This window comes from Somniosus microcephalus, chromosome 5 (genome assembly GCF_052327205.1).
Source record: "Somniosus microcephalus isolate GS21.2 chromosome 5, FLI_Smic_1.0, whole genome shotgun sequence".
Taxonomy (NCBI): domain Eukaryota; kingdom Metazoa; phylum Chordata; class Chondrichthyes; order Squaliformes; family Somniosidae; genus Somniosus; species Somniosus microcephalus.
The window spans coordinates 197,600,894-197,621,894 of record NC_140991.1 but is presented as its reverse complement, the minus strand read 5'-3'; the positions used below and the strand labels follow the sequence as shown (position 1 = coordinate 197,621,894).

At 47.6% G+C, this 21,001-nt stretch overlaps 1 protein-coding gene across 2 annotated transcripts in view; it reads left to right on the top strand.

Annotated features, from left to right (window-relative positions):
- Nucleotides 1–21,001, top strand: part of ngly1 (N-glycanase 1) — a 66,981-nt gene that overhangs the window by 34,498 nt on the left and 11,482 nt on the right. For both annotated transcript variants that reach the window (XM_085988538.1, XM_085988537.1), the window contains exons 6-8: nt 2,935–3,056; nt 5,037–5,182; nt 18,016–18,126. In XM_085988538.1, coding sequence (XP_085844664.1) covers nt 2,935–3,056; nt 5,037–5,182; nt 18,016–18,126 — 379 coding nt within the window. The remainder of the gene's footprint in view (nt 1–2,934; nt 3,057–5,036; nt 5,183–18,015; nt 18,127–21,001) is intronic.

Below are 21,001 nucleotides of genomic sequence, written 5' to 3'. Positions count from 1 at the left end.
TACTGTGGCCATGTTTGAGATAAACCCTTGATTTCTCTGACTGCCACTTTTGCTTTTCTCCTTCCTGTCTTTTGCTTCTATCTTTGTTTCCCTTTCCTCTGTCTCCCTGCATAGGTTCCCAACCCCCTGCCATTTTAGTTTAAACCCTCCCCCACAGCACTAGCAAACACTCCTCCTAGGACATTGGTCCCGGTCCTGCCCAGGTGCAAACCGTCCAGTTTGTACTGGTCCCACCTCCCCCAGAACCGGTTCCAATGTCCCAGGAATTTGAATCCCTCCCCCTTGCACCATTCCTCTAGCCACGTATTCAGCTGAAATATCCTTCTATTTCTACTCTGACTAACACTTGGCACTGGTAGCAATCCTGAGATTACTACCTTTTTGAGGTCCTATTTTTTAATTTACCTCCTAACTCCCTATATTCAGCTTTTAGGACCTCATCCCAGTTTTTACCTATATCGTTGGTACCTATATGCACCACGACAACTGGCTGTTCACCCTCCCCTTTCAAAATGCTCTGCAGCCGCTCCGAGGCATCCTTGACCCTTGCACCAGGGAGGCAACATAGCATCCTGGAGTCTCCTTTGCGGCCGCAGAAATGTCTATCTATTCCCCATACAATAGAATCCCCTATTACTATAGCTCTCCCACTCTTTTTCATCCCGTCCTGTGCAGCAGAACCACCTACGGTGCCAGGAAGTTGGCTGCTGCTGTCTTCCCCGGATAAGCCATCTCCCTCAACAATATCCAAAGTGGTATATCTGTTTGAGAGGGGGATGGCCATAGGGGCCCCCTGTACTACCTGCCTGCGCCTACTACTCTGCCTGGTGGTCACCCATTCCCTTGCTGCCTGTGCCGCCTTTACCTGCGGCGTGACTAACTCATTAAACGTGCTATCCACGACATCCTCAGCATCGCGAATGCTCCAGTATGTATCCATCTGCAGCTCCAGTGCCACGATGTGGCCTGCCAGTAGCTGCAGCTGGATACACTTCCTGCACACATGGTCGCCAGGGACATAAGAAGTGTCCCTGATTTCCCACATAGTGCAGGAGGAGCATACCACGGTGCTGAGCTGTACTGCCATGACTTACCCTTTAATTAATTCAAATTAAATTAAATCAAATCAATCCCACCAATTACACTACAATTAAATGATATACTCAAGGGCCCTTGTTTACCAGCAGTCCCCGCTACACAACAAAGACCATAGCAACTATAAACCACAAAATTTAAGTTTGGAAAAAAGCAAGAAATACTCACCAACTAATCACTTACCTGCTTTCTGGTGATGTCACACTTCGATTACTTTTTACTTCTCTCTCTTCTCTCGCTGACTCTGTGCCTCTTGCTCCGCTCCGGTCCCAGGCCTCCTCTCCGCACTCTTTTTATCCTCCTCTCGCTGACTGTGCCTCTTGCAGGTCCGCCGCTCAGCTCCGGGCAGGGCAGTGCAGTATATCAAGAGAGCCAAGGAAGTTGAGATAAAGGTTGAAACCAGGGTGAGGAGCTGCTTAGTGCAGAGGCTAATGCTGCATGCACTTATACTGATTTACTTCTTGTGTTTCTCCCAACACATTGACCTGGAATTTGCGGTCAGTGGCGAAGCAAAGGCATTCACCACTGGCCCTAAAGAAAGCTGCTCACAAAGATTTTGCGATCTCTGGCGAGAAGTTTGCCTTTTATGTGCAATTGAGATCACTAGTTTAGTGGGAATCCCGAGTGCAAGCTGCTGTGACGTCAACGATCTGTCTAAGCAGCCAATCACAGAACGGGAACCAGGAAGTGAAGAAGTTGCTTTTATCCCGACTTTTTAAAAAATGTTAGAGAGCCAAACAAAGATTGGGGCTATCGCTTCGGGTAAAGATAAACCTGAAATAAATATGAACAAACTTTTAAAAAAAAATGTTAAGTTTCTTAATTTGTAATTTTCATCATTATGGAGAAATTTGACACTCCACAAAATTAAAATTTAGTTTTACAGGACAATAACGTTTATTTAGCAGTCAATACGCTGTTAAAACCCCAGTTACACCTAATCCAACATGGCCTAATTTTAATGGGGTATTTAACAGCGATATTACTGTGGAAAAGCCCAAGTTTTCATCCGTTTCACTTCAGGATTTCCGCGTTTAGATGTGCGTGTGCTACATCCCGGAGTTGCGGTCAGTTTCGATGGGGTAATAACAGCGAATGCGGTTAGTTCGCTGTTATTACCCACCACAAATTCTGGGCCATTGATATTAAATATTAATTTACAATAAACTGTAGCAACTATTATTGTTGGATTACTCTGTACTAAAACAGATACAAACTTGCAGTCATGCATCTACTTTTCAGAGCTTTTCTCCTATTTACAAGCTACTTCCTCTGTTTCAAACTTGTAAAAATATAAAGATGCCATAACTCAGAATTGTCCGAATAAAATGCCAATGTCTGAATCTTTGTTTCATCATAATATGGAAGTGCTTTAAGCTGTGTCAGCTGCTTATACCTTACAGAAACGTGAGAAATTGTGCAAGGGAACCTTTGTACTTTCATGCCAAAAACAGAAAATTTCAGGAAGTTGAAATAACTCTAACCATGTAAAAATTGTGTCTAAAAGTTGAAGTAACTAAAAACAATCCCAAGCACTAACTGAATTGAGGGCCTGGGCAAGCTTTGGGACCCTGGACAATGTCTGCGACTCAAATAATAAGCAAGCTCATCAAACGTATTTAGTTTTTGTAGCTACCCAGTTCCAATTTTTCTTATTTTTTCCTGAGTAACTCCATGGGAAGTCAACTAGTACTAAATAGCATACACTTTACCTTCAATACACACAAAAGCAGACTATAGCAATCTTTTGAAAGGTCTAATTTTCCTTCTGTATCAAAATTGTTTACGTGAGTTTGGCAGTATATTAAATTTGACATCTTTATGCTCTGAACTATGTAGGTATAATCATGCAGAGAAGCTACTGGAAACCAGGAGGGGACGTTGTGGAGAGTGGGCCAATTGCTTCACACTTTGCTGCAGAGCTATGGGGTTTGAAGCAAGATATGTCTGGTGTACAACAGGTAAAATACTGTACATCTGTAAAGTGGCCTGAATAGAGCACAGCTATTCTGTTTATTTTTCTGAATTACACATTTACACTGATTTCAAAAAATCATATCAAAATAAATGAACAGCATTTTCCGATGTTGAGCTCGGACAATTCCATTCTTGTGGTGTTTCGCTTGTCTGCCTAACATAATGCCAGTTCAACCTGTTCAGTATTTTGATTTTTTTTTAATGTATACATTTGCTACTTGCTAGAGTAAGGTGGACCATGAAACACTTGTGTTTTACTTTAAAAAAAATTAAGTATGCTAATGCAGGAGGTTAATGATAGGATCATTACAATTCTATCACTCTCAAAATTAATTTTTAACTTCCCCAAAAGAGAAGCTTTAACATAAAGTCACTACTTTCCTCATTTTGTCAGTCTTGCCATCTGCAGACTGCAGTAAATAAATGCAAGTTCTTAGCCAATCTGCCCTCTTTCCATAGCAATATGTAAGCATTGTAATGCTTGCATGTATGTCATAGACTTGCTATTGTATCTGCCTGACTTGACCCTGTCCTACACATGAATCTCTAATACCAATTGCATTATTTCCATTCTATGGACATGGGTTGTTATACATATGTTCAGACTTGACTTGGTAGTGGCACTCTCGCCTCGGAGTCAGAAAACTATGGGTTTAAGCCCCATTCCAGACACTTAAGTACATAATCTAATCTAACACATCAGAGCAGTGCTAGCTTAGATTGTGTGCTCAAGTTAAACCAAGGACTTGTCTGCCCTTTCAGGTGGATGTAAAAGAGCCCATGGCACCTTTTTGACAAAGAGCAAGGAGTTCACCTGGTGTCCTGGCTAACATTTATCCCGTAACCACCATCACTAAAACAGATTATCTGGTCATTTATCTCTGCCATTTGTGGGGCCTTGCTGTACGCAAATTGGCTTCCACGTTTCCCTATATTACAACAGCTATGATGGTTCAAAAAGTAATTAATTGGCTGTGAAGGACTTTGGGACATCATAAAAGGCACTATATAAATGCAAGTTTTCTATATACAAAGTAACACACTGATGCAATCCAAGTTGTTTAAAGGTATCTAATACAAAATCTATTTTAACTGCTTGTTGTGCAACTCCGTTTTAATGTATCTCCTGAAGTTGACTTTAATGTATTTAAGTTTTGTGAATTTGAAAAGCACTATTACTAGGTCTACCTGTAACACTTTTTTTGTTCTTGGGATATGGGCGACACCAAGACCGTGTTTCTTGCCCATCCCTAGGTGCCCTGAGAGCATTGAGTCAACCACGTAGTGTTAAACTGGAGCTGCGTGTAGACTAGACAAGTAGGGGTGGCAGGTTCCCTTCCCTGAAGGAAAGACATTAGTGAAGCAGTTGGGTTTTTGTGCAATCTAACAGTTTTCATTTTTACTTTCCAGTTCTAGCCCACAAAGTACCAGATTTATTGAATTCAATTTCACAATTTGCCACGGTGGATTTAAACTCCTGACACCGCTGGGTTGCTAGTCCAGTAGGATAACCAGTAAGCTGCCACACCAATTGTTGAATAACTGGCATATTAAGCAATTGACTTGAAAAGTTAATTCAGCCCTTCGTCAATGATTACTGTGTTTTTGTGTGGTTCTTCTGATCCTCAAGCCCTGGTATATTGCAATCCCTGGCATCAAGCTTATGTAAATGAAGCAAACTCTGATCCGATTAAACTATTGCTCAACAGCTAACTGCCGTAAATGCAGTATAAATTATATTGGATGTGGATGATTAGATTTTTTTATAGCAACATTGTTCTGCACCATCTGTACAGGTGAGGTCATCTATAATATAGATTGATGGTTATGTAATATGATGTATGTAAGGGAATAGTGGGAGCACATGCTATATTAAAGTGTTTTCAGCAAATTCAGGTAGTTATTGCTAGTGTAACCAGAAGGCTAGTTTTAATAATGTTACTGAGTATTGGTTGTCTTTTCAGATCACGTTTGGACGGAGGTGTACTCAACCTCCCAGAAAAGGTGGCTGCATTGTGATCCCTGTGAAAATGCCTGTGACAAACCACTCCTATATGAAATTGGATGGGGAAAGAAGCTGTCTTACATTTTTGCATTTTCGAAGGATGAGGTAAAATTTGTACTTGTGTAAATATTAATTGGTTGACAATCCATTGAACAGATCTATCCCTTCATTTTGCATTAGTGAGTCAATCATTAATATTGCTCTGCACAACTGTGGACCTGTCTCGTTCAGACATCAGATTATTGAGTCTATTATAAAGGGGTTACTTAATTCTAAACTTTCATCACAACACCTTATGTTGTGAGACACCTCAACCCTGACTCACTAATGCAAAATGAAGGGGTAAATCGGTCAGTTGGGACTTGGATTCTTCTCATGCAGCTTCAGATAACCCTCAGGAAAATACCCAGAATAATCTCTTAGGCAGTCGCTCGGAACCGAGGATGACTTGCTTCCACATTAAAAATGAGTTCTCAGATGACTGAGTCCAATGCAGGACCTACAGTCTCTGTCACAGGTGGGGCAGACGGTGGTTGAAGGGGCGGGTGGGTGGGGTGCTTGGGTTGACGTGCGCTCCTTGCGCTTGGCTTCTGCTTGCTCCCGGCGAAGAGACTCGGTGTTCGGCGCCTTCCCAGATGCTTCTCCTCCAATTTGTGCGGTCTTGGGCCAGGGATTCCCAGGTGTCGGTGGGGATGTTTCACTTTGTCTAGGAGGGTTTGAGGGTGTCCTTGAAGCATTTCCTCTGCCCACCTGGGGCTCTCTTGCTGTGTCGGAGTTCCGAGTAGAGCACTTGTTTTGGGAATCTCTTATCGGGCATGCGGACGATGTGACCCGTGCATCGGAGCTGATCGAGCATGCTCAAAGCTTCGATGCTGGGGATGTTGGCCTGAGCGAGAACACTGACATTGGTGCGCCTATCCTGCCAATGAATTTGCAGGATCTTGCGGAGGCAGCGTTGGTGGTACCTCTCCAGAGCTTTGAGGTGCCTGCTGTAGCATACAGGAGGGCGGGTATCACTACTGCTCTATAGACCATGAGCTTGGTGCCGGGTTTGAGGTCCTGGTCTTCAAACACTCTCTTCCTCAGGCGACCGAAGGCTGCACTGGCACACTGAAGGCGGTGTTGGAGTTCGTCATCGACGTCTGCCCTTGTTGACAGTAGGCTCCCGAGGTATGGAAAGTGGTCCACGTTGTCTAAGGCCTTGTCGTGGATTTTGATAATTGGGGGGCTGTACTTTGTGACGGGGGCAGGTTGGTAGAGGCCCTTTGTCTTACGGATGTTTAGTGTAAGGCCCATGCTCTCGTAGACTTCGGTGAAGATGTTGACGATGGTTTGTTTGACGTCCTGAAGGGATAATTACTAGTCCTAGCCCTTTTCGGGCTACCCCAGATCAGGTGTATTCCCCAGACGTTCACCTTCAACTAAAGTTAGAGATAGCCGAATTCTATAAGACGCTTAATTGGGTCTAAAGGTCCAGACTATCTCTCCCTAAAGGAAAGGGATGACTTGAAGATGTTACCGTCCTCCAGATAGCACTTTTAATAAGTTTAACTAGACTGTAACCTTCTGGATATTATGAGGGTCTGGAAAACTCCCCCAGAATTCTACAACCCCTCACCAAAGAGTGTACAGAGATTGAGTTTGCGAGTTTGATACAGAAATACTATGTGAGACAATTCTAAAAATATATAGATTTATTAAAGAACCGACATGCAGTTAACAGCTGGTGATTCAGTCGCAACATTAACAGTTCAAAATACAAATAGCTTACAATTCTTATTCTCAAATCTTAACTTCGTTACATTTTTACATTTCTTACTTATTTCTAATCCAGGATATCCACCAAAATCAAATAAAAGTACTTTTTTGATCCCCGAGACTTAGAGTTAAAAACTTACAAAGCCTGCCTCTGAAGTTGAGAATCGCTTTGCCCCTTTCAGCGACTTCTGACTTCCTATTTGAAAGTTCTATATTTTATACCCTTTTTTCAGTAGTATATCCGTTGAAGTTTTCTGCTGATGTAAGCAAATTATCTCTAGTCATCTTTCTGTTGACTTCTTTCTATTCTTACTGTCAATTCAGCTGTTACATAGAAGATAGGAGTAGGAGTAGGCCATTCAGCCCCTCGAGCCTGCTCCGCCATTCAATGAGATCATGGCTGATCATCCAAACTCAGTACCCTGCCTTCTCCCCATATCCCTTGATCCCTTTAGCCTTAAGAAATATATCTAACTCCTTGAATATATTTAATGAATTGGCCTCAACTGCCTTCTGTAGTAGAGAATTCCACAGGTTCACCACTCTCTGGGTGAAGAAATTCCTCCTCATCTCTGTCCTAAATGGCTTACCCCTTATCCATAGACTGCGACCCCTGGTTCTGGACTCCCCCGCCATCGGGAAGATCCTGCATCTAGCCTGTCTAGTCCTGTTAGAATTTTATACATTTCAATGAGATCCCCTCTCATTCTTCTAAACTCCAGCGAGTATAAGCCCAATCGACCCAATCTCTCCTCATACATCATTCCTGCCATCCCAGGTATCAGTCTGGTGAATCTTCACTGCACTCCTTCCATGGCAAGAACATCCTTCCTCAGATAAGGCAACCAAAACTGCACACAATACTCAAGGTGTGGTCTCACCAAGGCCCTGTACAACTGCAGCAAGACATCCTTGTTCCTGTACCCGAATCCTCTCGCTACGAAGGCCAACATACCATTTGCCGCCTTAACCGCCTGCTGCACCTGCATGCTTACCTTCAGCGACTGGTGCACAAAGACACCCAAGTCTCGGTGCACTTCCCCTTCTCCCAATCTATCGCCGTTCAGATAATAATCTGCCTTCCTGTTTTTGCCACCAAAGTGGATAACCTTGCATTTATCAACATTATCATGCATCTGCCTAATCACCCAACCTGTCCAAATCATGTTGGAGTTTCTCGGCATCCTTCTCACAGCACACATGCCCACCCAGCTTTGTGTCATCTGCAAACTTGGAGGTATTACATCTAGTTCCCTCATCTAGATCATTAATATATATTGTGAATAGCTGGTGTCCTAGGACCAATCCCTGCGGTATCCCACTAGTCGCTGCCTGCCAGTCGGAAAAAGACCCATTTATTCCAAATCCTTGCTTCCTGTCTGCCAACCAGTTCTCTATCCAAGTCAGTACCTTGCCCCCAATCCCTTGTGCTTTAACTTTACACGCTAATCTCTTATGCGGGACCTTATCAAAAGTCTTCTGAAAGTCCAAATACACCACATCCACTGGTTCTCCCTTATCTATTCTACCAGTTACATCCTCAAAAAAATTCCAGTAGATTAGTCAAGCACGATTTACCTTTTGTAAATCCATATTGACTTTGTCCGATCCTGTCACTGTTTTCCAAGTGCTCTGCTGTTGCATCTTTTATAATGGACTCTAGCATTTTCTCCACTACCGATGTCTCTACCACCTTTTTTGAATAGTGGGGTAGCATTAGCTACCCTCCAATCCATGGGAACTGTTCCAGAGTCTATAGAATTTTGGAAGATGACCAGCAATGCATCTACTATTTCTAGGGCCACTTCCTTAAGTATCCTAGGATGTAGATTATCAGGCCCTGGGGATTTATCGGCCTTCAATCCCGTCAATTTCCCCAACACCATTTCCCAGAAATACTGATTTCATTCAGTTCCTCCCTCTCATTAGACCCTATGTTCCCCAACATCTCTGGGAGGTTATTTGTGTCCTCCTTTGTGAAGACTGAACCAACGTATGTATTTAATTGGTTAGCTTGTAGGTGTTCAAAACTTACCATAAAAACGGTTATAACATATGTATCTATTTGATGCCATTTCTACAAAGGTCTTCTATTCAATTCTTAAATCACCTTAGCTGGTTGTAAGCAGATGTCGTGTCTCCTAGTTGTTCCAAGTTCAACACAAACACAATGTGACTGCTTGGTGCATCTATTGATGTCATATCTACAAAGTCTTCCGTTTGTATCTTTTACAACATGCAAATCAAAAACACTTCAACCGAGTACTTAATTGTCTTCTTAGTTGGTTGTATTACAGACTTATGTCTCCTGTCTTTCATTTGATGTTGTGGCAGAGCCACCAAAGGACTCAGATCATTTGTACATAATTCCTTTAACAACATGTTAGCTACAGTCTGAGTCTACCTTTATTTATGCTATTTAACTGTACAGAGCGTGGTTGCTTTAACAGCGCGGTTAAAACGTGATGACGTCATGCTGTTCATCACGTGATCCCCAACTGGCGGGAAAACGTGATGACGTCATGATGTCAGCCACAGGATTGCAGGGGCAGTCCTCGTGGCGCCTCCAGAGAGAGCAGACCTACATTTGATGTTATCCTGCAGTTAATTGTAAAAGCCTGTTCATTTCATTAAAGTTCATTTTGTTTGATCGCCTGAGTAGAACTCAGTCTTTTAGTTAGGAACCCACGTTCCTACATTGGTGACCCCGACTTTCGTGAACAGTTTTCGCGGAAGATCTTCAGCATGGACACGAACGCCGTGACTCTGAAACTGCCACAGTTCTGGGAGCAACAACCAGACGCCTGGTTTATCCAGGCTGAAGCCCAGTTCGCCATCAGGAACATCGTCGCAGATCAGACCCATTATTACTATGTGGTCTCCGCCCTCGACAGCGCAACTGCCTCACGGATCATCGGCCTCCTCGGTAGTCCTCCTACTGACAGCAAGTATGATACGATAAAGGCGCGGTTGCTACAGGTCTTTGGGCTCTCGAAGTCAGAGCGCGCTCGCCGGCTCATCACGATGCCTGGCCTCAGGGTCTCCAAACCGTCCGAGCTCATGAGCCAGATGCTCACGCTCTTGGGTGCCAAACTGGAATGCTTCCTCTTCTGGGAGCTTTTCCTCTGCCAACTGCCGGAGCAGGTACAGGCTGCCCTAGCCAGATCCGAGATTATAGACTGCGCCGAGCTTGTTGCCGAAGCCGATAAGATTTTCACTGTAACCCAGCAGTGCTGCGCAGCCACGAGGCGCCCATCCCCCACAGACGCGGTTCCAGCTCCTCCTGCAGCGGGCTGGTGCTCCTACCACGCCTGTTTTGGCACGAAAGCACGACGCTGCCACTCTCCCTGCAGTTTTTCGCTCAAAAAAAAAAAAAAAAAAAAAAAAAAAAAACAAAGCTCCTGCAGCGTTCCTGGCGAAGGAGGACCGGGTCTAACGGGCGCTCCGCGGTTGCGATGGCCGTCGGATCTACGGGGAAACTTCTTTATATCACCGATTCTTTATCGGGTCGACGTTTCCTTTGTGACACCGGGGCGCAGTGTAGCATTCTACCTGCGTCGAATCTCGATATGCAAGCTGGGAACCACGGTTTTTCACTCGTGACGGCTAATGGCGCAGCAATTCGAACTTTCCGAAAGCGGCGGGTCCAAGTCTGTTTCGGCGGTCAGCGCTTCTGTTGGGAATTCGTCACGGCCACAGTCTCACAGGCCTTCCTAGGGGCGGATTTTCTGTGTGCCAACGGCCTCCTTGTCGATGTCTGGCACCGCCGGTTGATCAACGCGGCCACCTTCCACTCGATTCCGTACTACCACGGTACCACCGTGGCGCGCTCTATTGCCTGCGCTTTCCCTCCTCCGGATGACTTCACTCGGCTCTTCGGAGCGTTTCCGGAGCTGACCAGGCCCGCTTTCTCCTCTTCGGCCACGAAGCATGGTGTTGAACATCATATCACCACTACTGGCTCCCCGGTTTATGCACGGGCTAGAAGGCTCGAACCCGGCAAGCTCGCAGCTGCGAAAGCGGAGTTCGATATGATGGAGCGGCTTGGGATTATTCGCCGATCCAATAGTCCCTGGTCTTCGCCTCTCCACATTGTTCCGAAACCGGGCGGCGGCTGGCAGCCATGCGGTGACGAACAACGCCACTACTCCTGATCGGTACCCGATCCCGCATATTCAGGATTTCTCGGCCCATTTGGCGGGAAATTCTATCTTTTCTAAAGTCGACCTCGTCCGGGGGTATCACCAGGTTCCCGTGCACCCGCAAGATGTCCCGAAAACCGCAGTCATAACCCCTTTCGGCCTCTTTGAGTTCCTGCGGATGCCATTTGGCTTGAAGAACGCGGCACAGGCTTTCCAGCGCTTAATGGACTCCGTGCTCCGAGACCTAAGCTTCATCTTCGTCTACCTTGACGACATTCTCATCACCAGTGCAAACAAGGAAGAGCACATCTCCCATTTGCGTACCCTCTTTACGCGCCTCAGCCAGCATGGTTTAATCATCAACCCGGCCAAGTGCCAGTTCGGCCTGCAGCAGATCGATTACTTGGAACACCGCATAACTTCAGACGGCGCCGACCCCTTAATGACGAAGGTGGAAGCTGTTACCTCTTTCCCGCGCCCGCCAACCGTCAAGGCCCTGCAAGAGTTCCTGGGGATGGTCAACTTCTATCACCAATTCGTCCCTAAGGCGGCTCAGCTTATGCAACCCTTGTACGGGGCCCTCCAGGGCAAGTCCGGTAAGGATCCAATCAGCTGGACAGCCGAGATGGACCAGGCGTTCGTCAACACCAAGAGCGCTTTGGCCAACGCAACCATGCTGGCGCACCCACTTCCAGGTGCCACCATCGCCCTTACCACGGACGCGTCCGACTACACCATCGGCACAGTGCAAGAGCAGTGGGTCAACGGCACGTGGCAACTGCTGGCGTTTTTTAGCCGTCAACTACGGAAAAATGAAAAAAAATACAGCACCTTCGATCGGGAGTTACTGGCCCTTTTCCTAGCCATTCGCCATTTCCGGTTCTTATTGGAAAGACGTCCCTTCACGGCTTTCGTCGACACAAGCCTCTCGTTCGCCATGGCCAAGACCGCCGAACCGTGGTCCGCTCGTCAACGACGTCACCTGATGTTTATTTCCGAATTTACCACGGACATTCAACATGTGTCTGGTAAGGACAACCTGGTAGCGGATTGCCTCTCCCGTGCGACAGTCCACGCAGTTCACCTGGGGATCGACTATGCCCTCATGGCTGCAGATCAGGCCTCGGACCCAGAGGTCCAATCATACAGAACCGTCCCCTCTGGTTTCCAAGCGACCGACGTCACTTTCCAGGCCGCAGGCGCCATGCTCCTTTGCGACGTCTCCATGGGCGTTCCCCGACCTATCGTGCCAGTCGCATGGCGCCGGAAGGTGTTTGATGCCATACACGGGTTGTCGCACCCTGGGATGAAGGCTTCACTGGCTTATGTCGGCGAAGTTCGTTTGGAAAGGTATGCACCTCGATGTCTGTGACTGGGCCAATACCTGCGTAGTCTGCCAGAAGGCCAAAGTCTAGCGTCATGTTAAAGCTCCAGTGGCTACGTTCGCTGTTCCAGAGCGTCGTTTCGACCACGTGCATGTGGACCTTGTGGGGCCGCTTCCGCCTTCTCATGGTTATACGCATCTCCTCACCATGGTGGACCGCACCACTAGGTGGCCAGAGGCAATTCCTTTGGTTTCCACCACTTCGGCAGACGTCGCTAGAGCTTACATCTCCTGTTGGGTTGCCCGTTTCGGGGTACCGGCGGACATCTCTTCCGACCGTGGGCCACAATTTTACTCGGAGCTTTGGAAGGCTGTAGCTCGGGCTCGGCACCAAACTTCATCGCACCACCGCCTATCATCCACAGGCGAACGGCCTTTGCGAGTGATTCCACAGGTCGCTTAAAGCCGCCCTTCGGGCCAGTCTTCAAGGTTCAGGATGGGTGGACAGACTTCCATGCGTCCTTTTGGGTCTTCGTACGGCGCCCAAAGAAGACCTGCAATCGTCCTCAGCCGAACTCGTCTACGGCCAGCCTCTCCGAGTACCAGGGGATTTCCTCCCTTCTTCCACAGAGCCATGGTCCGCCTCCCAGCAACTCGTCAGCCACCAGGAAGCGGCCAGATGCTTCGCTCCGGTACCTACATCAAATCACAGCTTGCAGTACTCCCACGTGCCAGCGGAGCTGAAGAATGCTGAGTATATATTTATCCGCCACGGCGCTCACCGGGATCCACTCAAGCCCCCTTACACTGGTCCCTTCCGAGTCATCGAACCAGGAGACAAATCCTTTTTGGTCGACATCGGAGGAAAACCGGATCACATTTCGGTGGACCGATTGAAGCCAGCTCACCTGGACCTGGACCGCTCAACCGCCGAAACGTGGCCGACCGCCCGCAGCCGCCGTGCCAGATCAACCAAAGCCGCCCGCCAACTCGACCACGCTCGCCGCGCCAGCTCAACCACAACCGCCCGCCAGCTCGACCACCGTCCATCAGCTTCCTCCGCCAGGTTACCGAAGTCGCTCGGACAGACTTGTCAGGCCTCCTCGGCGGCTCACTTTTGCTGTTAAAGACAATTCTGGGGGGGCGCATGTGGCAGAGCCACCAAAGGACTCAGATCGTTTGTACATAATTCCTTTAACAACATGTTAGCTACAGTCTGAGTCTGTACATTTTATTTATGCTATTTAACTGTACAGAGTGTGGTTGCTTTAACAGCGCGGTTAAAACGTGATGACGTCACGCCGTTCATCACGTGATCCTCGACTGGCGGGAAAACGTCATGACGTTAGCCACAGGATTGCAGGGGCAGTCCTCGTGGCGCCTCCAGAGAGAGCAGACCTACATTCGATGTTATCCTGCAGTTCATTTTGTTTGATCGCCTGAGTAGAACTCAGTCTTTTAGTTAGCAATGTCATATTTATGAAGGCATATGGTTCTTCAATTTTATGTGTTTCATTTCAAAGTGTTGGTTTATGACACCTTTAACTGTGCATTCTTATTGTGTTCTTTCCAAAGCTCAGACTTTCTGGAAGCTCCAACCTGCTGGTTCAATAGAGCCATTGTTTCAGTGTCAACATCCAATTCCCTTTTCAAAAGCTTGTATGGTGTTTACAGCTTTGTGTTAACAACTCATCTTATCTCAGAAGCCTGTATTTACAGCTGTGTGTCGTTGAAACTTTTAGATTTTTAAACCCAGTTTGTCATGTTTTAATAAAGTCAGAATTCTGTTCATAGGATGGTGTATTTTTCTGAATAGGTATGGCTCATTCCTTTACACTCCGAGTGTGCACAGACGCAAGCGTCGTCTGCATACTGTAATTCGACGACAGGATGGGACGACCTTGGATCTGGACTGGAGGCGACTGAGATTGAACAGTTTCCTGTTTGTTCTGTACATTAGCTCCACTCCAGCGGGGAGCTTACTGAGGGTGAGATGGAGCATTGTAGCAAGGAAGATCGAGAAGAGCGTTGGTGCGATGACACAGCCTTGCTTGACCCCGGTCCTTACGTGAATTGGGTCTGTGGTGGAATCGGTGGTCAGGATCACGGCTTGCATGTCATGGTGAAGCAGGCGGAGGATGGTGACAAACTTTTGAGGGCAGCCGAATTTGAGGAGGACACTCCATAATCCCTCACGGTTGACCGTGTTGAAGGCCTTTGTGAGGTCAAAGAAGGCCATGTACAGCGGTTGGTGCTGTTCTCTGCATTTCTCTTGTAATTGACACGCGGTGAAGATCATGTCCATTGTGCCCCTTAGTGGGCGGAATCTGCATTGCGACTCTGGGAGGAGCTCTTCAGCCACTGGGAGAAGGCGATTGAGAAGGATTCTTGCCATGAGTTTCCCTGTGGCAGACAGCAGGGAAACTCCTGTAATTACTGCAATCGGACTTGTCACCTTTCTTGAAGATGGTCATGATTACTGCATCTCTGAGATCCCCTGGCATGCTCTCCTCCTTCCAGATAAGAGAAATTAGTTCATGAATTCGTGCCAGTAGTGCTTCTCCACCATGCTTTAGTGCCTCAGCAGGGATTCCATCTGCTCCTGAGGCCTTGTTGTTCTTCAGTTGTCGGATGGCCTTTTGAACCTCATGCCGGGCTGGGGTTGTGCTGAGATGGTGGCGGGTAGCATGCTGCGGGATGGAGTTGAGGACACTCGTGTCGAAGACAGAGTCTCGGTTAAGGAGATCTTCGAAGTGCTCCTTCCAGTGGGCACTGACTGCCTCCCTGTCCTTGATGAGTACCTCTCTGTTCTTGGCCCGCAGTGGGGTAGGACCATGGGTGCTTGGGCCGTAGGTAGTCTTGACTGCACTAAAGAGTCACGCACATCATAGTTGTCGTCTAGCTGCTGGATCTCCTGCGCTTTCTCCACCTGCCATCTGTTCTTCAGGTCGCGAGTTTTTTGCTGGACCTCGGCCTTCAGGCGTCTGTAGAGCTGCTGTCTTGCTCTCGAGTTCTGTTGCTGTTTCCAGATCGGGAATGCCTTGCGCTTGCGGCTTATTAGCTCCTGGATCTCCTGGTCATTCTCATTGAACCAATCTTGGTGTTTCCTGGTCGAGTGACCGATCATCTCTTCACAGGTGCTGATTATGCAGGCCTTGCATGCAGACCAGGCGCTGTGGACACTGTGTCTCTGCATCACTGGGAGGAGTCAGGTTGTTTGTGAGGCACAAGCTGAATAGGGCTTTCTTAACGGGGTCTTTGAGTGCTCCAGCGTTGATTTTCCTGCGGCATTGTTTCTATTGCCGCCGCTGTTTTGGGGCTACATTGATGGAGATGACAGAGCGGATTAGGCGGTGGTCTGTCCAGCAGTCATCAGCTCCTGTCATGACGCGGGTGATGCGGACGTCCTTGCGGTCCCTCGCTCGGATGATGACGTAGTCCAGCAGATGCCCGTGCTTGGAACGAGGGTGCTGCCATGAAGCCTTGTACTTGCCTCTCTGATGGAACACGGTGGTGGTTATGACAAGGCCATGTTCTAAGCATTTCGTCAGGAGGAGGGTACCGTTGGAGTTGGCTTTCCCTACCCCCTCTCTGTCGATCACACCTCCCCAGAGGTCTGTATCCTTTCCAACTTGGCATTAAAGTCGCCAAGGCGGATCAGCTTGTCGCCCGTTGGGACCCTGGACAGGGATTGTTCAAGGCTGGAGTAGAATTCCTCTTTGGTCTCATCTGTGGCTTCCAGTGTTGGGGCGAACACACTTGTTCCGGGCTAGGGTGAGCCAAAGAGTCATGAGGCGCTCGTTTATACCGCTCATTTATAATAGCGTGGTCATAACTGGATAATCATTGGGGAACTTACCAGAGCTCTGTTCTGGTAAAATACTTACTCTCGCACCCTGGTCTTTCCTCCAAGTACAGCCCCCAACTTTGCTCCCTTAAGTCCGAGGGGTGTAGACTTCCAATGTATATGGCGCAGAACTGGATTAGCCATTCATCTCCAGATCTGGCTGGACCACATCAAGCACTATCAGGCCATGCACTCGTCTGCCAAAACTGCTCACTACTCCAGGGTCATCCTGGAATGCAAAGATAACCCCTGGTTTCTTTTATCCACTATATATTTCACCTTAAAACTCCTTTTCCTTCCACCCTCACCTCCAACAACATGTACTTCTTTGGCACTAAGATTAAGATCAGCTGCTCTGCTTCATAACTGTTCCTAGTCCCGAACCTGGTATCTTTCTTCTCTCCTATCTCCCCTCATGCCCTCTCCGAGCTTATCTTGTCCATGAGACCTACCACCTGCTCTCAACCCTATTGCCATTAAACTGCTGACCACCCAACTCCACTCCTGGCCCTCGTGCTACCTGACATTATAAACAGTTCCCTCTCCTTTGGTACTGCCCCCCCCCCCCCCCCTTTCAAATCTGCTTTCATCAGCCCTTCCTCAAAAAATCCATCCTTACAAACTACCACCCCATTTCCAACTTCTTTTTTCTCAAAAGTCCTTGAATGTATTGTTGCCTCCCAAATCCATGCCAGTCTTTCCCACAACTCCATGTTTCAACCCCTCCAATCAGGTTTTTGCCCATGCGACAGCAAAATCACAAATGACATCCTCTGATTATGGTGCACTATCCCTCCTTGTCCTCTCGACCTCTCTGCAGCCTTTGACCTGGTTGACCATGGCATTCTCCTCAAGTCTCTCCTTCATTGCCCGCCTGAGTGGGACTGATCTTGTCTCGTTCCACTCTTGCATATCCAGCCGAAGCCAGAGAATCTAATGCAATAGCTTCTCTCTGCCCCCGCACCATTCCTTCTAGAGACCCCCAAGCATATATTCTCAGCCCCCGTCCTATTTCTCATCTACATGCCACCCCTCGTTGACATCATCCAAAGACATAATGCCAGCTTGCATATGTATGCTGACAACATTCAGCTCACCCTTACCCCACCCCCTTTCTTGACTTCTCCATTGCCTCTGCTTATTTGACATCCAGTCCTGGATGAGCTGCAATTTCATTCAATTAAATATTGGGACGGCATTGTCTTTGGCCCCTACCACAAACTCCATTCTCTTACTGCCAATTCCATGTCCCACCCTGACCACTGTCTCGGGTTGAACCAGACTGTTTGCAACCTGGAGTCCTATGCTACTTCCGAACCCTTATCTTCTCCATCTCAAAGATCTCCTCCTTCCACATCTGTAATATTGCTGGTCTCTGCTCCTGTCTAAGCTTATCTGCTACTGAAACCATCATTCATGTTTGTTACCTCTAGACTCAACTATTCCAAGGCTCTGCTGGTCACCCGCCCATCTTGCACCCTTCATAATTTACGCTCATCCAAAACTCTGCTACCCTCTAAGTCCTGCTCACCCATCACCCCAGTGCTCTGTGCCTGCCAGTCCACCAACGCCTCAAATTTAAAATTCTCATCTTGGTGTTCAAAATTGCCCCATCCTATCTCTAACCTCCTCCAGTCCGACAACCCTCTGCAAACTCTGCGTTCCTCCAACTCTGGTCTCTTGCGTATCCCCGCTTCCTTTGTCCTAACCATTGATGGCCGTGCCTTCAGTCGTCTAGGCCCTAAGTTCTGAAATTCCCTCCCTAAACCTCCACCTCTCCCTCCTTTTAAGGCCCTCATTAAAACTTACCTCTTTGAACATCAGTGGTTGCATAACATTTATCATGGTGTTCAAATTATTATTTCAGGTGGTGGATGTTAGCTGGAGATATTCATGCAAGCATGCAGAGCTTCTGACTCGCAGAACCCAACTCGGGGAGGGATTGCTTCGAGAAACTATTAATAAATTAAATTCTGAGGTAAGTGTATAACTTTGTTTTTGACCTATTTGGGATACTATATGTGAATACATATGTGCAAATGACTTTTCTATTGAGAAAGTAATAGTGGTACAGAAATGATATATGCAATAATTAGTATGCCCACCTACTGGTTCATTGCCTTAATGGCCCAGAAATTTGGGTCGGAGGCTTCCCGCGGGTGCAAGCCTCCGACCTGCACTTACCTAGCGCGTTGGCTGTTGTGCTGTGGGCCTGCATGGAATTCCGATCCTGGGCCTGCTCCAACTGCCAGCGCGCAGTGCTTGCATATCCCAGGGGCACAGTTAGTTCGATGCGTCCCCTGGGATCACGTGGGCCATGGAGAGCCAATGGTAGCAGGGAAATGCCCATTCATAAAATTGATAGGAAGAGCTGTCAAAACTATAAATACTATAAGCCCCAAAACATCACTAAAACTTCAAATACATTTTTAAAAACATCACATTTTTAAAATAACTATAAATGACATAAAATAACTATTTTAAACAATTTAAATTTTTGAAAAAGTTAGTTACATTTTCTAACGGGGCTAAAAGTAAACTTTCTTTAAAGTATTTAAAAATAATAAACCTGTGGAAAAAATGTTTTAATTTTAATTAATTCACCACTTACCTTGCGCCTGCTTTTTAAAAGTGTAACTCCTGGAGACTTACCCTCCCGGAGAAACCTGCAAAAAAAACGTAAGTTCCACGCGCTGCCGCTCCGGCGTACGCGTTCGACCTCTGAACCCTTTCCTTTAAGGGAACGGAAGTTCCGGTTTCCCGTGCATGCACGAAACCGGCACTTCCATTGGGCCGACGGGTGAGTACCCCGTGCGTACTCACCCGTGGAGACCCGAATTTCTGGGCCAATATGTACAATCTACTTTTGATTCAAAGTCACTTAATTAGACTTGCCTGATTTTGAATTTTTGAGCACTAAATTCCCATTTTGCTGTTTATATTGTTTAATGCAAATTACTGCATAGTTTGAATTTAACACAAAAATTGTTTGAACTATTAAGAGTAGGCTGTAGTGTTTAAGAATGTGCAAATGTAATGTTACTGATATTTACATTGTTTATGGCATTCTTCTGTTCACCATCTGCCTATGGGGAAAAAATCCCTCACCCCCCCCCCCCCCCACCCTTACAACCGCACGCTCATCCCTCATCTTTGACCTCCTACATAAGAAATAGGAGCAAGAGTAGGCCTTGCGGCCCCTCGAACTTGCTTCGCCATTCATAAGATCATGGTTAAACTTCTACATCAACTCCACTTTCTCGCCCTATCCCCATATCCCTTGATTCCCTTAGTGCCCAAGAATCTATCGATCACAGTTTTCAATATACTCAATGATGCGCTATCAATTACTCATAAAAGACTGAGAGTTAAGAGAGTAACTAAAGGCTTTTATTAACAAAAGAATGAAGGTCTGCCTCGAGTGGTCGACCGGTCCAGAAATACAAAGGGCTGGGGAGCAGTCACCTTTATACTAGGACTTGTGGGAGGAGTCAGCCGAGGCATGTCCAGGCATGTACACAGTGGGATACAAACAGTGGTTTACCACATTCACCCCTTGTTTAAAATTGAGTCCGGCGGGGTGAAGTGTATTAAAAGTTAGTGTATTGGAGTCTCTCCGGAGGTCTTGTCTGGCGCTGTGATCGGCGTGGCGACGGCAGGGGTAGTGGAGCTTCCGGCGTCGAGTCCTGCGTGGGCTGTGGCACAGGTGTGTCGTCCTCGTAGATGTCGAGCGGGTCGCGGGGCCCAGGCCTGCCGTCTGCTGGGGCTGGATATCGGATCGTGGGGTGGGGGGGTGGTAGTGGGTTACTGCGGCCCCCGAGGGTGCAAGGTCTCTTATGGAGACTGTGTCCTCCCGCCCGTCCGGGTATGCAATGTAAGCATACTGGGGGTTGGCGTGGAGGAGGTCGACCCTCTCGACCAGGGGGTCCGTTTTATGGGTCCTCACGTGCCTTCTCAGTAGGACCGGCCCTGGGGACGTCAGCCATGGCGGTAGCGATGTCCCCGATGTGGACTTCCTTGGGAAGACAAACATTTTCTCATGAGGGGTGGCGTTAGTGGCAGTGCAGAGCAGTGACTGAATAGAGTGGAGCGCATCGGGGAGCACATCCTGCCAGCGGGAGGTTGGAAGGCCCCTAGACTTTAAGGCTAGCAGGGCGGCCTTCCAAACTGTCGCATTTTCTCTTTCCACCTGTCCGTTCCCCCGGGGGTTGTAACTGGTGGTCCTGCTTGTGGCAATACCCCTAGTTAGCAGGTACTGACGGAGTTCGTCGCTCATAAACGATGAGCCCCGGTCGCTATGGATATAGCTGGGGAAACCGAACAGGGTGAAGAGGTCGTTCAGACATTTAATGACCGTGGCACTGGTCATGTCCAGGCAGGGGATGGCGAACGGGAAACTGGAGTACTCATCAATAATATTGAGGAAGTACACATTGCGGTCGGAGGAGGGGAGAGGCCCTTTAAAATCAACGCTCAGGCGCTCGAAGGGGCGAGTGGCTTTTATCAGGTGGGCCCTGTCTGGTCTATAAAAGTGCGGTTTGCACTCAGCGCAGACTTGGCAGTTCCTGGTCATGGTCCTGACCTCCTCAATAGAGTAAGGCAGGTTGCGGGCCTTGATGAAGTGGAAGAACCTGGTGACCCCCGGGTGGCAGAGGTCATTGTGGAGGGCCCGCAGTCTATCGATCTGCGCGCTGGCGCAGGTGCCACGCGATAGCGCATCCGGGGGTTCATTGAGCTTCCCGGGCCGGTACAAGATCTCGTAATTGTAGGTGGAAAGTTCGATTCTCCACCTCAAGATCTTGTCATTTTTGATTTTGCCCCTCTGCTTGTTGTTAAACATGAAAGCAACTGAA